Raw genomic sequence first — 16,408 nt, forward strand, 5'->3', positions numbered from 1 at the left:
CCACATGACTAAAATATATCTCAGTATATCTAATGCAAATTAAAAAAAAATAAATAAATAAAAAATTAAAAAAAGACCAAGCGAGTGTCACATTAAAGACTGTGTCCTAGAAACAGCCTGAAGGAAAGACGGTCTAATATCTGAGAGTTCAAAAATAAAGAGAGACACCCGATGCTATAAGAGATTAACACATTTATTTAAAGACATTATAGGATCACAAGAAAACAAAATTCACAAAAACCTCAACCCAACACTTTGATGTTGACAGGAATGTGAGATGTCTTCTGTGCAACATACAGTGAGAATGTGAAGACACGACAGAGATGACTCAGATCCCTGGTGCGTTGAGCCAAATTTGTGTTTGCGTTTGTGTGCATATGCGCTGTGCAGAGACTTGCGTAGAGGATGAATCCAGACCAGAGGAGCTTCTCATTTGGCGGGAAGTGAGAGCCAATTATTCGGGCGGGAGGTCGGAGGCGCTGGTCAGCGTAAATCTACAGAGGATGTGATGATGTGGATAACGCGGTGATCTGACCCTGAGCTGGAAATTGGCAGCTCTATTCAGACCGTTCCCAAAATAACTGAGTAAATGTCATGAGGATGGTGCTGGTTTGTGGTGCGATGGTCTGTTTTTTTTTCTTCTTTTCTTTATAGAGGACATGGAGGTTATTTCTCTCATTAAAGATGAGACAGCGATGAGAGACTACGAGATTGATCAAAGAGCTCAAAAGGTTAAAGAGAATATCCCAGATTTTAGGAGCTAATGAGTTCTTTATTGATCAGGTTAACAGCAGCAGCAAGTAACCAAATACATGACATACACTCTACTGCGCTTAGTAGTTTTTATATTATGACGTTTCATATTATGTTAGCAGCTCTCTCTGCTTCTTCTTTCCTACCACATTAATCATCTTACTACTCTGTGCATTTATCTCGTTACCCTTTGGAAATGCTACACCCATAGATTGGTAACCACATAGACTTCACATTGTATATAATCTAGTTAAAGCTTGCATCTAAATTAGGCGTTGACATTTTTAATAATTTTAATAAGGCCATAGATGAAATTATATATTTCACATATTTCTGTAGAATAACGTTTTTATGCCTCAGAGTCGACGCAACGCAATATCTAAAGACACCTTGAGGAAATCTCTTCATGTTTGGTAGAAATGTTCTTTTGGGCTCAATGATGAACTGATCATAATTTGGTGGTTAAAGGTCAATATATGCTCATGTGTGCTTTACAGCATTGTGACGGATGCACTTACCGTTGGCAAGTCACATTATATACTTTTACCCCTTGGTGCACTCTGCATCCACTACTGGTAATTGGTTTAGAGGTACATTAAACGTAGTATCGTCACCACATAGCCACCTCTTCTCTACAGGCTGCACTAATTCTTGACATCCCACCCCTTAATCATTTGATTGGACCATAGACTGTAAATAAAAATGGAGGCGGAACCAGTAAAGGCAAAGCAAGTAGAGCTCCCCCTGGTGTCTGACTGCAGTACAGGTCACAACCAATCAGAAAATAGTATTTTTTGTTGCCAGGTGAAATAGCAGCCACGTAATCTCGCCTCCCGCAAACATAACTGCTTGTCCTAGAAGTCATAATAAAGGAACACTTTATTTGACTTAAAGGAATTTGTCCTTTATTTTATTAATATACGGATACATTATCTATGAATAAAAAAAATAAATCTCACTCCAAGCTAAGTTCAAAACTTCAGAGCCCTGGTTAATATAATACTGATGCTTATTCAAGCGTCAAATATTCTGAAAGGTTTTCGGTTTAGTTAATTATTTGATGCTATAGAAACAGGATGTGACATTGTGATGACTGTAAGTTGCCATGCCAACCACTCTGTGAAGTGGTCTGTCAGCCCGTGAGAGGTGGAAGATATAAACAAATATATTTATACAGTGTATGGATTGGACTGGCAGTTCTATGAAACTGAATGAAATTCCATGCTAATACTGACATCTTAATGTGTGCACGTGTTCCATATACACAGCAACCAATTTGAATAAATAAAATTTTATGTACGCTGACGATATGAACATCTACTGATTTTTTTTAAAAAACCTATTAACCATGATTTGAACTTCTTAAGGCTCGTTTTTAACAGTCATAGTCATAATATTTATTTAGACTTGTCTAAAGATGTCTTCTTTTTTAGACAGGACTACAAAGATATGTGCTTTCAAATAACGTACAGATTGGATTCACATTAAACTGACACAGGATTTTCACTCGACTCATAATCGGTCCGGTTAAGAGGTTGAGTAAAGGAAATGAACACTTCTTCCGCCATTCATTAAAAGATCAGGAAATGAGTTTGATTGCACAGCAGATGGACAGAGTTCAAAAGCAGCCTTTTTTTTTTTTTTAAATGCAGATGTATGGCATTTAATGGGTGGCCACACTCATTTTCTTCTTCCAGTGCCACCCCAGATTGCTACAAAACCCAGAGACCAGATTGCCACCCAGGGGAGGAGCATCACCTTCCAATGCGGCACCACAGGAAACCCTCCACCTGCCATCTTCTGGCAGAAAGAGGGCAGCCAGGTAGGAGCAGAGCACATGGTATCCTCCAAAGCTGCAGCAGTAGAAACATCCAGGTCAGTAAGTTCCTGTTTCCAAGTCACAGGATGAGTGAACATGGATGCGTTTGCTCCCTAACGAGCCTCAGGTTGTTATTTTTGCATGGCTGAGAGATTTTTGTAAACTTTTCTGATACTGTATTGTTTATGATTTCAGGGAGCAGAGTTTCACACCTTCTTTGTTTTGAAGGTGCCAATGACTCACTGCAACATGAGCAGGTTTTGTCTGATTTAATCATACTTTTAATCCTACTTTTTTTTCTGGCACCTTTTTTTTTTTTTTTTGGTTTGCCCACACTCTTTGAGACGCATTCTACCAGGGAAAATAGGCGAGAGGCGAACGCATTTGGCACAGAGATGTGAGCAGAGACAAAGTGTTGGGGAGATATTGTCGTACTGCGTTGGCGAGAACTCGCGGTGCTATGATGGCGACGGGCCGTGGGTTGAAGAAGTAGAAGCGGAAAAGGAGGGGAGGGCTTGCAGGAAGTACACCAGGTGTGGGAACCGCTTCTCCGGGGCAAACCTGCAGACAAACGCTGCCCTCCTTCCATCTATAAATACAACGTTGCTCAACGGCAGCCGGGATCAGGGAGTTGGTGGAGGTGCCTCAGATGTTTTCTGAAGCATATTGTGGCGCAAACAGGAAGTCGAGCTTCCGATTTTGTGAATAATCTTCAGTCTGCAGGACGGTTGAGGCTGTTTTCGGAGCTCTTTGCTGTATTTGGGGGATTATCTGTAGCCTTATAACCTTGGTCCCTCCACTGAAATCTAAGCCTCTTAGAGGAATGAAATGGTTGGATAGATGGATTGCTGCATCCCTCCCCCCTTGTTCACATCCGTCTCACTTACAGAAAAACAGGATGGGGCATCTATAAAACGTCTGTTAGTGGGCAGCAACCCCAAAACAACAAAGCCACCCATCTCATCTAGATTTTATGGTTGCGAGTTAATGGGTTGTGTCTTGGATGCCTCATATACATCAAATGTGTTGCAAAGGATGATAACTCTGCAGTAGGTACAGTTAATGAATAGAGCAAAACCGAATTTATTTTAATAAGAAATTATTTGAGTGACTTTTCATCCAAAGAGTCAAACTAGCCACATATAGGAGGTTGTATTTAATGACGACCTTGAAACAACTTACTACTACCAGGAACAAAGCACAAACTACAGCTCAGGTTGATGTCATTAGTATTGGAAAACTTTTGTGCCAATTTTGTGACAGTATATTGTCTGTGTTTGGCTGTTTAGATGTTGTTGTTCCCCGGCCAGCCACCATCACAGTCCGGCCGTTACTCTGTTTCCATGAGCGGAGAGCTGACCATCACTGACGTCCACCCCGAGGACTCGGGCTTTTATATCTGCCAGGCCATCAGTGTGGCAGGAAGCGTGTTGACCAAGGCGCTGCTGGAGGTTGAAGGAGGTGAGACTTCAATCCACACCTTCAACCTGGGAAAGGTTCATTGTTTATTCTGTACCATTGTCTAATGAGGGGAATACACATTAATTACTTAGTAGCTTCACAACAGTACGCCTCATAAAGCCAGAAAAAGAGCGATGAAAATAATTCTTAATGCTCCTCCTCAGGCAACTTTTAAGCACCAGCCTTAAGCTTTTTTTTTATTTTCAATGCAGCCTGTTGATTTCTGCCTACTAAGCATATAAAGTATTTTTACCCTTTGACTCTAACATGTTTATTTCCTCTTTTCCTGGCTGTCGCTAGCTAATTGGAACAGGAATAATAATCTGCCTCCTGTCCCCTAAACCTGGTAGGTCCCTCAGGTCGCGTCCCACCGATCATTCGCCAGGGCCCGGCCAACCGGACTGTATCTAGGGGTGCGACGGCTCAGCTGCATTGCCGTGTAATTGGAGGGACTTCGGTGAAGATTTCTTGGGAGAAGGATGGAGAGAGACTTCAGGGAAATAAACCTCGCCTGACCTTGATTGAGAACGGCACGCTGCAAATCACAGATGCAAAGGTGTGTGCGCGTGTGTGGGTGGACAGTTTATTGGAAAAGGCATGAAAAGGATCAGCATTGAAAGTTGCCCTTAAAGAGAAGGACGGCGCAGCAAATTGCTATTATAAAAACGGCACGAAGCACTGTAAACATCGCTGATCTCTGACCTTCTGTCACCTTCATAGCGACACTTTATTTTCTCATTTCTGAAATCCCATTTTCGTTTGTAAAATTAAGGTGAGACCGAGTTTCAAAGACCAATCTCTCTAAGGCGGCGCGTATCTCTCCAGCGCAATTATGTGCTCATGCAGTGTGTAATTGTAATGTTAATGAAGGCGCTTGTTTGTAAATGCTAATGTGTTCTGCTTTGATGGAGGAGCAGTCAGAAGCCGCTTTGTGCTATAACCCCACCTGGAGGTCAGCGAGCGCACGCAGGACGGCGCAAAAGCGGCATCATTTTCGCTCAGCGATAGATTATTAATCATCTTACTGGCTTTTAATTAAATCTCCAGCCAGACTATGCTTATTCACTTCCTCTCTTCCTCACCCCATCCTGTTTCTCAGCAGTGGTGCTCAGCAAAACTTGCTGCATTAAGGCTTGGTCCAATGCACCGCCGAGGCGGGGGAAATCTGCCATGCCAATGTGCTCAATGGAACAGAAGAGATGCATTAGTGTGGCATCAAGGGGTTGACAAAGTAAGAAAAAAAAAAAAAAAAAACAGAGAGAGGGGAGAGGGGAAATGGAGATGACGAGCGAGCGACTAAAAATATTTACCCTGCTGATGCCCCTACCTGCCATCAATATTTTAGCACGGGTTGGAGTCATCTAAAGAAGTTCACCTGCCCACACACTGCGTTGTCTGTCAGCCAGAGGTCAACACTGCGGTAGATGATCTCATATGGTCTGATGATAGTTCCAGCAGGCTGGCTCTGAGCCAGGATACGGCCGGAGCATCAGTGAAGCGTGCAGGCGTACAGTTCATCACTTAAGTGGTGGGGCAGGTAGAGTGTGGTGGTATGTCACTTAAAGTAGCTGTAGCCGCTTTCGGAGCCGCCGAGGATGAGATTACACTTTTCTGAGGGGAGATGTTTAGGTGGGCGTCAATTTAAATTTTAAATGGGTATTTGGATCCTTTACTTAAAGCTGCTACAATCGATGCTTGAATGAAGGTTCAAGGAAATTTTCACCCTATTCTGCAGCTCTAAAAGGTTATTAATTTACACGGTGTCACTGTTTTAGTTGACTCTTACCACTCCCATGAGCATTAAGCCAAAGTTTTACTTGGAAAAACTGCTGGTTGTGTAAATAAGAAGTTTTCCATGTTACTTTTGTGAGAAAATAATGTGTCCTTTACCGCTTTCTTTTGCTTCCTTCAGGTGATAAAAGTGCCATTTAATTTAACACTCTGTCATGTATCATCTCTAGAATATATAAAGACATTAACTCTGTGCTAATTAGAAGACTCGGTACAATGGCTATATAATAACTTAGAGCAACAGGTCAACTCAATTTGTTAAAAATAGTGGTTTATATAATACATTTTCAAGCAATGCATTCATCATAAAATTATAATTATGTGAGTTTAAATGCGCCAGTTATTTTAGCGTATTCCTAAGCATATGTCAAACCATTCTCTGAAAAGGTCTTGAAATGGAATGATGCATGTTAATGTCATGTCTTCATTATAATATGTTATATGACCTGTTTTATATGTAAATGATTAATCCGTAAAAAATAAAAAAATAAATAACTAGCACCTATACTTGTCAGATTTAGAAGTATAAAGTAGTAAAATAAAATAGAACAACCTTAAAAACATGGAGTCTAATAAGTAAAAACTTTGCTTCAATCTGTCATTTAACAAGATTCAAAGCACCCTTCAACATGTAAAAATGCTCGCAGATTTTATTCTCTCAGCTTCTTCTTTGGTGCTCAAAAGTTGCCTGCTGTTCAACAGGAAGTGGACTCGGGGATGTACACGTGCGTGGCATCCAGCGCCACGGGGGAGTCGAGCTGGAGTGGGATGTTGACTGTCAGAGGTACTTAGACCAAAACTCGCCCCACCCCGTCTCTCTGTTACACTTCACACTCTGTCACTCTCGCACTACACCTCTGCCAGTGTTCTTCATAAAGAGCACAGCCTGTAGTCTTAACGAGATCAAACGGAGCCACGATTCAGGCAAAACGTCTAACATGGGTTTTTTTACTGTTTCTCTAACAGAAGACGGAGCTTCTCCAGTATCAAGAGTTTCTGAGTTCATCCAGCTTCCAGGACCCCCGCAGAAGCCGGTAGTGACGGATGTGACCAAAAACACAGTCACCCTCACCTGGCAGTCCAATCCACACGAAGGCGGAGCCGCAGTCACCTCCTACATCATCGAGGCCTTCAGGTATCGGCATTTTAAATCTGCTTCTAATCCCCATAGTTAGAAAAGACCAAAAGAGAGCATCGACGGGCAAAGAAAACCACGTCTCAGACACCGCTCAAGTAAAAAGTCAAGCTCAGCCGTGGCACATATCTTCATGTTCTCAATCACAGCAAATGCAGAAATCTAATTATTTTTAATTACATACTGCAGAAGAAATTAAACCGTCCTCCTACATTTTGGTTATTTAATTTATTTTTTTTTTAACATTTCGAAAATTTATCTCAGAGAGAAGATGCATTTAATTAAAAACTTTTTCTTCCATATTTGGAAACTTTAGTTTGTTTTGTGTTAAATTGAATTGTGTTTTTTCTTTTAAAGAATAGAGTCCAGGCGCAGGCAAATAGAGGACAATTAATCAAATCTGGCCCTCCAGCTACAATATAAGACCCCACATTGAGAGCAGAAGTTTTTGCTTTCATAGTTTAAATCTTATTAATTTGCTGTAGGTAACAATATATATCCAAGACTTGACCCTGTAACATAACAGAATATATATATTTTAAAAGGCTGTTATACCTCCTGTTGCCTATGACTGGGAAAATGGCCACACTCCATCTCTTAACTGAGAGTTAGGCAGAGTCAGGCACTTCCAAGATGGCGGCAGCCAGTGGAGCCATACTGAGCTTCAAAAGTAATGTCATGGAGGGTCAGTGGACCTGACTTGAAGGACTTGATGAAACTCGTGAAATGGCCATTTACCATTAGTCTTACATACACGTATTAAGCTTCATCCCTTCATCAGATGTCTGTCTTTCCATATTGCTGGCCTTGACAGCAAAAGATAAAGATTAATCCTGTTTTCTCCATGTATAATTAATACAACTTTGAACCCTAATGTTGCTTCACGCGGAGCTGAAGTTTGGCAGACGGCCTCCGTTTAACATTCAACCCCGATAAAGGTCTCACTATCTGACTGACTGTTCCCAGATAATGAAGTCTTCTTCATTTAGCCTCATTAGACTTTGGAAATGACTCATCTAGCTGCCCGAGGGACTAACAGTTCTGTTGATGTCGGAAAGTGAAATCGTGACACTCACTGCGTCGGTATTTAGCCGTGTTGTCCTGGGGAGAGCAACGACAGCTCTAATAACCAACCAAAGGTTTATGCAAGGCAGACAGTGAGTGAAAGAGGAGACAATTACTGCAGTGGTCAGCTTGGCAGCTCTGTCCTGTCTTGGGGCAATGTAAGGAGGGGATGCGAGCCGAGTTGGAGAGTTCACTCATTACAGGAGCAGGGTAGAGGGTATAGAAGTGTACTGACACACACACACAGCTACATCTTCCCTGCACACAGAGCTGATGATGAAGACCGACTCACCTCTGCACGCTTCACCACCAACAAATTGCCTGGATGTATTTCTTTCCAGGTCTTGGAAGGAACAAAGAGAGGAATACAAACCCCTATCTGTCATCTGTACTGTCTCTTCTGTCTAGTGTATACCATACGCAGCAACACCTAGGTTTTTGATTAAAAAAGAGGAAGGAAATCTGGATTTATTATAAAAGCAGCTGCTGTACTTTCCATTTGAAAGCCCATTTGCAGATACAACTTTTTAATAAAAAGTAGTTTCACTCAGTTTAAATGGCAAACTGCTTCTCTGGAGAACATTTGGTGAGAAAGATGGCACAGTTGATAGGGAAAACGGTGACCTGCTTGATGTAATTACCTCGCCATTTTCTTCTCCGCGGAATTGAGGAAAATGTTAAACTGTGCCCAAGCTGTTTGATAGGACCTGCACTGCACAGGGCTGTTTTATTATCGGAGGACTCATTCAGCAGACATCGTTATAACCTGCTGCAATAAAAGAAATATTAAAAAAAAAAAAAAAAAGTCTGAAAACTAAAACCCGCTTTGAGATTCTACTTGAACAGGATCTTTTGGATTGAAGAAATAAAAATTAAATAAAGATGTTGTTTTCAAAGATTTTTGTTCACTTCCTTTCTGAGAGTGAAATGAAGAGATGAGTTTAGACTTGTCAGGAGGCATTTAGCTTACTGACACGATATAACATCTTATCTGGCAAGTTTCTGACATGATGGCCAGTGTATTTTGTTACAGCTGAATAAATCTGGTAGCTCGTCCTTCACTCTTTACTGTTCTGAGAGTACCTACAGCCTGGAGTTGCATCTTTTTGATCCTAGGGCTTAATGTTTCTGATCCTTGGAGCTGTATGTTTCTGATCTGTGAAGTGTTTCTGATCTGTGGTGCCGAATGTTTCCGGTCTGTGAAGCTTTTCTGATCTGTGGAGCTGAATGGTTTCTATCTGGAAAGTCTTTCTGGTCTGTGGAGCTGAATGTTTCTGATCTGTGACGTTTTTTTGTTCTGTGGAGCTGAATGTTTCTGATCTCTGAAGTTTTTCTGATCTGTGGAGCTGAATGTTTCTGATCTCTGAAGTTTTTCTGATCTGTGGAGCTGAATGTTTCTGATCTGTGAAGTTTCTCTGGTCTGTGGAGCTGAATGTTTCTGATCTGCGAAGTTTTTCTGGTCTGTGGAGCTGAATGATTCTGATCTGTGAAGTTTTTCTGGTCTGTGGAGCTGAATGTTTCTGATCTGTGAAGTTTTTCTGGTCTGTGGAGCTGAATGTTCCTGATCTGTGGTGCCGAATATTTCTGATCTGTGGAGCTGAATGTTTCTGATCTGTGAAGTTTTTCTTATTCTGTCAAGTTGAATGTTTCTGATCTGTGCCAAGTGTTGATTGCATACAATTATCCATTTCTATCTTAATATTGTGCAAAATAGTTTATGACACCTTATATCATATTTAATATCATGCCACTTTGCTCCTCTGTAATATAACAACCATCATCACTGACATATTTCTTTTTCTTTCTTTCTTTGTTTTTTTTTGCCTCTGTGCTCCTGTTATTCGTATTATATTGTATTATTTAATACTTTGAATGCTGGCTCTGTCAGTTCTACTATAAATTTCCCATGTATCATGCATCACCTAGTATCATGTACTCATGTTTTTTATCATGTTTATTCAGATGTTTGAATATTTTCTGTCCCTCTATGCCTTAAGCCATTCAAGGTATCTTCCTCTTTAAAGGAAGTGTTTGCCACCACTGTCTTACTGTTTACCCTTGTCAAGTGGGATGGAGTTGAGAGTGAGGACCCAGATGCAGGACTATAGATGAGGCATGAAGTTCAAACAAAAAGTTTCTTATAACAAACAAAGGGCGCTGCAAGCATGGCAGGAAAATACAAAATCAAAAGAAATCATCAACATGATGTGGACACATGGAACATGGCATGAAGACATTATGCTCACATTGACGACGCGACAAGGAACAAAAGGAAAGGCAGGGCTATATATACACATGAGGACTGAGGGAAGACACAGGTGAGACACATGAGGGCAATCAACGCAGGTGAAACCAATGAACAATCAAGGGACAAACAAGGAACACAGACAGGAACACCAGAACTTAACAAAATAAAACAGGAAACACAACATGACATGGACAGACATGACAAAACCACAAGGAAACACGATGGACAGGAAACTAGGAAACATGACAAAACAAAACAGGAAACTTCAAAACATGATCCCAAAATAAAAGACAGACCTAGAACCTTGACAACCCTGTTGGTTTTAGGCTCTGGATTCTGAAATCTTGACATGTTTTTTAAAATTATTAATGATGCTATATGAGTACAATTTAACTGGATTGTTTCCACCTGTTTCAGTATTTATGCCAAGCTAATGGCCCATGGTTTCAGCTTCATATTTATCAAAGTCTCACCAACATGTCGACGTTATCCAGAGGACACACCGACAGACTTGTGAATGTTGACAAAGTTTACTGAATATAATAGAAGTTTGCAGGCTGGAGCAGAGGGATGGTAGCTGGAGTGGAGAACAGGTCAGGCAGGTATCTGATAGCTGGCAGACTTGAGGCGGGGGCCATGGCTGGCTGGCTGGGTTAAGCTGAGTAAATTTGGAGTTGGCGGATGAGTCTGGAATCCGGGAGCACAGAGAAATGAAAGGTTATTCACATAACAGGCGAGCAATCACAAAATGCATTGGCTCAAGTGTGCTACACAGGCGACTGCAGGAGCCTCAGGTGTACAGGTAGATGAGCCAGCTGAACCCCGCCCAGGTAGATTAAAGGGGGTGAACAACAAGCTCTAAAAACAGAGGAACAGTTTTAGGTAATTTTTAATTGACTTGAATTTGGAACAGTTTTTGGACGTTTTGGCCAGTTTAAGCATTTGTTTTATGCCTTTATTTAATAGTTATAGGAAAACGACAGAAAATAATTGGATTAAAGAGATGTGAACCCCTGGAATCTATATCCTGACCAAAGATATAATCATATAATCAAGAAAAAAACACCAAAAATATTATTATGTGCAGTCCCAACTTCAACATAGTTTTCTTTTCAACTGTTATCATCTCGCCTCAGTTTATAAAAGTTGGATCTCTCCTTCTGACACCGCGTGTTTCCCCTCCATCCATCTGTGCTATCATACCAGCAGCAGCAGCAGGTTCTCATCAAACCCATCGCATTGTTATCTCAAAATAACATGACAGATAACAGAAATGAGGAAAGGCACATTTCCCTGTTGAAGCTCTATTTTATAGTCTGCGTGCCAATCGTCTACTTGATTTTCAGTTTTCATTTTTATTTTCAAACCTCCAGTAATTAAGTTCAGATTAAAAATATTAGATCTCACTTGCAATATTGGAAGAATTAAACCAGGGTCACACGTAGATAATTAAATGTTTTAGAGACTCTTTTCTTCATAGTAAGTGTTGTTTTCTGTCCTGCAGCCAATCAGTGGGCAGCACCTGGCAAACCGTGGCGGACCACGTGAAGCAGGAGACGCACACGGTTGTCGGGCTCTTCCCCAACACGGTTTATCTCTTCATCGTCCGAGCGGTCAACTCTTACGGCCTCAGCGACCCCAGCCCGATCTCTGAGCCCGTCAGGACGCAGGGTGAGTTACGTAAACCGAAATAAATAAATAAATGAATAAATCCCTTTTCGATAAGCCACTGCTTATGCCTAATTTCCATTTTTAAAGACGTGAATTAGAGATACTGGATGAACTGTAGGGTTGAGGCAAAGATAATGTGCTGCATGGTTTAGAAAAACTTGCTTTGCATGTGCGCTCTCAAAACTAATTGCCTTCTCAGTGTGGTGCTCTTCTGCCGTGAGCAATGTTGAATTTCATCAAAAAGTTTTTATCTTTTTATTTATTTATTTTTTTGCTGAATCACTTGTACTCGGCAGTTTTTCTTTTCCAGTCGTGGCCTGAATGGATGCCTTTGTTGTTGCAGATGGGAGTCCGACAGAACAGGGTGTGGACCACAGGCAGGTGCAGAGGGAGCTGGGAGAGGTGTCCGTCTACCTGCAGAAGCCTGTGGTTCTGTCTCCCACCAGCGCCAGGATTTCTTGGACTGTGAGTCTAATACTTGGGCTGATAAAATGAGTCTTCAAAGTCGGCGCGTAGCGCGGGGAGGACACGGTGATCTCCAAACATTAACTTCAAAAACTCCCCCAAACATTATGTGACACAAACAGATTAACTTGAAGTGCAAACACAGTTGGTTACGCTTTCCCGCTTTTGATTATGTTGTCTGTTGTCGTGCCAATATTTCTCTTTTTTTTTTCTTTATTATTATCATTCAGGTTGCCCGTCAGTCTCAGTACGTTCAAGGTTACCGTATATTTTACCGGACGATTGGCAGCTCCTGGTTGGTCCAGGATGTAGAGGCCACGTCTGAGTACAGCAGCATCTTAGTGGATCTGCACAGCAGCACAGAGTATGAGGTCAAGATACGGCCGTACTTCAACGAGTTACAAGGACATGACAGCCTCATGGTGCTTCTGCGTACCCCCGAGGAGGGTAAGAAAGGCTTATTTATAACTTTGTCAGCTGTTATTATCAAGTTAAACTGAGAAATGATTCTAAATGTGAAACCACAGCTGAAATATACTGTCATGGTGTTATGTGTTTTTTGTGTCTTGTTGTTTACTCTAACTGTGAGCTAAATTTTCTTTTTGGTTTCATAAAATGACTGAAGTAGTTAGCTCATACTAGCTTAGCATGTAAGTTTATTGGTGAGGAGGAGGCTCAGGTACAATGAAAGGCAATGGAGACAACAAATCTTTTCTGCTCGCGTTAACATTTTTGGAATGACAGAAGCAGCAATAATTGACATATGGCCTGTCCAGCAATGCCACTTTGGAGCCACCTGTTTTATTTGCTGAGGTTTATTCCCCCCTGTAGTTCTTCTTATGTCTTGCCATCTTTTCTTAATTTCGTCAGGTCAGCATTGACCTTGTCACAGATAGCCTCCCATGTTGCATTTCTCCTGGGTATGTTAATACTTTAAATGGAACTGCACTTTAAGGGATTAATAAAGTTATTTTGAATTTTAATTCAAAATCACAATTTAATTTATTTCTTTGCCGTAACTCCAAAGTCTATTTATTGCCTCCAATTCCATGGCTTTAAATTTCATTTTGCGCTTTGATTCAGTCTGGTCTCTCATATTCTCTCTGGTGGAAAGTGGTAGTGGGCACAAAATCCTCATTAAAATGTCAATGTGCAGCAGTCACGGACAATCTATAAGCATGTGCACGCAAAAACAACCAAGGCTAACAGCTAGCAAGCTAACGGAACTCTGACTTCTCCGAAGATTTCCAGCCACGAGTGTGAATGACTACCACATGAGGGCGCTGTTTATATTTCGTTTACTCACGAAGACAATTTGAAGGCACCATTTGTGCTAAGCAAAGTGTTACTGTTGAGAAAGTAAATTAGTGAATTTACCAAAATGTCCAGTTGTTCCTTTAAATGATGATCGACGTCAAGACGAACATTAGAGCTTTTCTTTAAACTGTGAAGGACGCTGCCCAATGAAGACATTGATTGAAAAAATCCATGATGAAAAACTGCAAAATAATACTTACGTAAAGGCAATAAAAGTTAATAGCTAATTATTAATTTCCAAAATCCTTAAAAACACTTTTTTTTTTTTTTTAACGGGGAGTTTATTTATAAACTATACAATTTAAACAACTCATCCTGCATGTAATTTTAAAATTTTCAACTCGGACCTTGTCTTTCAGTTTTATTCCAGTCTCCTTAAAATTAATACGAGATAACATCTGTGTTCCTCAACTTATTGGAAATTACTCAGAAATTGTGTGCCTGTAAATAGGGCATTTGCAATAACACCCCCACCTATTAATAATTTTACTAATATCACCTCCCTTCTTATCTCTCTTTCCAGTTTTAAGCGCTCCTCCGCAGGCTGTGTCCGTGGTGCAGCTCACCAACAGCTCCAGTATCAGTGTGTCCTGGGAGCCGCCGCCTCACAACGTCCAGACCGGCATCATTCGAGAGTACAAGGTGAGACCACACCTGCCCCGACTGTCCTCGTCTCCCATGTTTGTTTTTGCCGTTAAGGCCGTCACTCAGTGCGGCAGCCAAATAAACTGGAACAGATGAAACATTTAATCCGTCATGTTTGTGTTTTTACGCAGGCATTACTCAGTGTTGACCAGATTTGTTGCTTAGAGGCTTACGAAAAACAATGATTTTAATTAACAATTAGTAATTACTCGTCGCCTCTTATGTGCTGCCAGTGCTGGTGAAAGAGACTCAGCTTTGTCATCGGATTCTCAGATGAATGCTGACTGTCCCTGTCATCTGTTTGCTCTGTGAAAAAACACAAAGTTCTGATTATCTCAGAGCACAACACTGATTACTAATCATCAGGCTGCTATTCCAAGAAAAAGAAAATGGAAAGTGCGCTTGTACTTGTTTTGAATTATTCTTCCCATCTGTGTCAAAATATACGAAGTGTTTCATTCTCTGAGAACAGCTTAAGTGTTGCTTTTAAAAGCCTTCAGAGGCTTAAATTTTACAAATTAAATATTAAAACGGTAGCATTTAGTATTAGGACACATTTTTATTACATGTCCCTGTGTCGTTATCACAAAAACTTCACAAAAGGTTTATTAATGAGAAGTTTACTCAGCGTGGGTGTAGATATGAAGGAAGCATGTTATGAAGCTAAATCACTGATAAAGCTTTTTATAAATAAAACAAACAGTATTCTCATTGCATTAAATATTATGAATTGGACTGCCGATCAGATAATATGACTGATGCATGAGTGAATTTTACTTTGAAGCATGAAAGTATTTTTGTACTTTTGGAGGAAGAAAATAAAAAATGGAAAGCAGGAATACACATTTTGCATAATTTGCAGCTACAGCCTTACTCTGTCTGGTGTGACCTGTAGAAAATGTCTAAACTGTTGTATATCAAACATTTAGGAGTGGGTTTCCTGCTGATGCTAACTTCAAATTACTTTTTTACTTCTGTACAAGTGTGAAAACCTGTAGTGAAAACCACTCTAAATAATTATTTAAATGCATTTAGGAAATCTAATTAAAGTAGAACTTTATTTCACAATGTGTTAATGAGGAAATAATTTTAATATTAAATTGTCTCAAATTAAACTTTATTTATGCAGCATGAATTACAAAGAACAGGGAAAATTTAAAATGTAGAAAAGCTCAGTGAGTATAGAGGCTAATTCATAAAAATGTAATGGTAAGTATGAACATAAGCACAAACTTTGTAAACAAGTGCTTTTTTTTTTTTTTTTTTGATGTTCAACATCATCCAGAAAAAATATTAGTATTGATTTGCACAATTTCACTTTGAAGTCAGAAATAAATCAGAATCATAATCAGAAAATAATGTATTTATCCCTGAGGGGAAATTAGGAGGGCGAAGAGCAGTAAATAAAATTAAAGAGCAAGAGCAGAAATAAATACACAAAAGTGGGTTGGTAAAAGCAGCATATTGTGTGCAATGGCAGACCTGCTGCCGGTGACAGAAAGAGTGAGATGAATCATGGTAAATATGAAATAAATGTAAAAAATAAATAAATAAATGTAAAAAATATAAAATAATACATTCGGTGCAGCAATAAATAATGTGAAGCATGGATTAAATTAAGAGTGACATTGTAATATTGCACATGAGAAATGTGAAAGGAGGATTCATCATCAGGATTTTAAATCTGGCTTTACATCATACAGTCGTACGTTTCGTACGTGTCAGTCTCTGTTCACCCAGATACAGGTTAAGTTGTCATTATTAACATCTTGTCACAGAGAGTGTTGTTTACAAGTTGTTGTTTTTTCTGTGCGTCCGGTGTGGGTCAGGTCTGGTGTCTGGGCAGCGACGCGGAGCAGGAGAACCAGATAAACCGAACGGTGGACGGAGCGGTTCTCTCCATCCTGCTGACGGGCCTGCTGCCTGACGTCCGCTACTCCGTCACGGTGGCTGCTGTCACCAGCCTGGGTGTGGGTGCTCAAAGCCCGCCTGTCAACCTGCTTCTCAGTGAGTCACTCAAACTGCTACGGCTACGACA

The 16,408-nt window shown here is 40.5% G+C and overlaps 1 protein-coding gene across 4 annotated transcripts in view; it reads left to right on the plus strand.

Annotated features, from left to right (window-relative positions):
* Positions 1-16,408, plus strand: part of zgc:77784 (uncharacterized protein LOC402947 homolog) — a 59,069-nt gene that overhangs the window by 30,586 nt on the left and 12,075 nt on the right. For all 4 annotated transcript variants that reach the window (XM_047594971.1, XM_047594973.1, XM_047594970.1 and 1 more), the window contains exons 7-16: positions 2,451-2,575; positions 3,862-4,033; positions 4,384-4,589; positions 6,527-6,608; positions 6,791-6,959; positions 11,777-11,943; positions 12,287-12,408; positions 12,639-12,855; positions 14,249-14,367; positions 16,200-16,377. In XM_047594971.1, the coding sequence (XP_047450927.1) occupies positions 2,451-2,575; positions 3,862-4,033; positions 4,384-4,589; positions 6,527-6,608; positions 6,791-6,959; positions 11,777-11,943; positions 12,287-12,408; positions 12,639-12,855; positions 14,249-14,367; positions 16,200-16,377 (1,557 nt within the window). The remainder of the gene's footprint in view (positions 1-2,450; positions 2,576-3,861; positions 4,034-4,383; positions 4,590-6,526; positions 6,609-6,790; positions 6,960-11,776; positions 11,944-12,286; positions 12,409-12,638; positions 12,856-14,248; positions 14,368-16,199; positions 16,378-16,408) is intronic.

The sequence above is a fragment of the Mugil cephalus genome, chromosome 9 (assembly GCF_022458985.1).
Source record: "Mugil cephalus isolate CIBA_MC_2020 chromosome 9, CIBA_Mcephalus_1.1, whole genome shotgun sequence".
Lineage (NCBI taxonomy): Eukaryota > Metazoa > Chordata > Actinopteri > Mugiliformes > Mugilidae > Mugil > Mugil cephalus.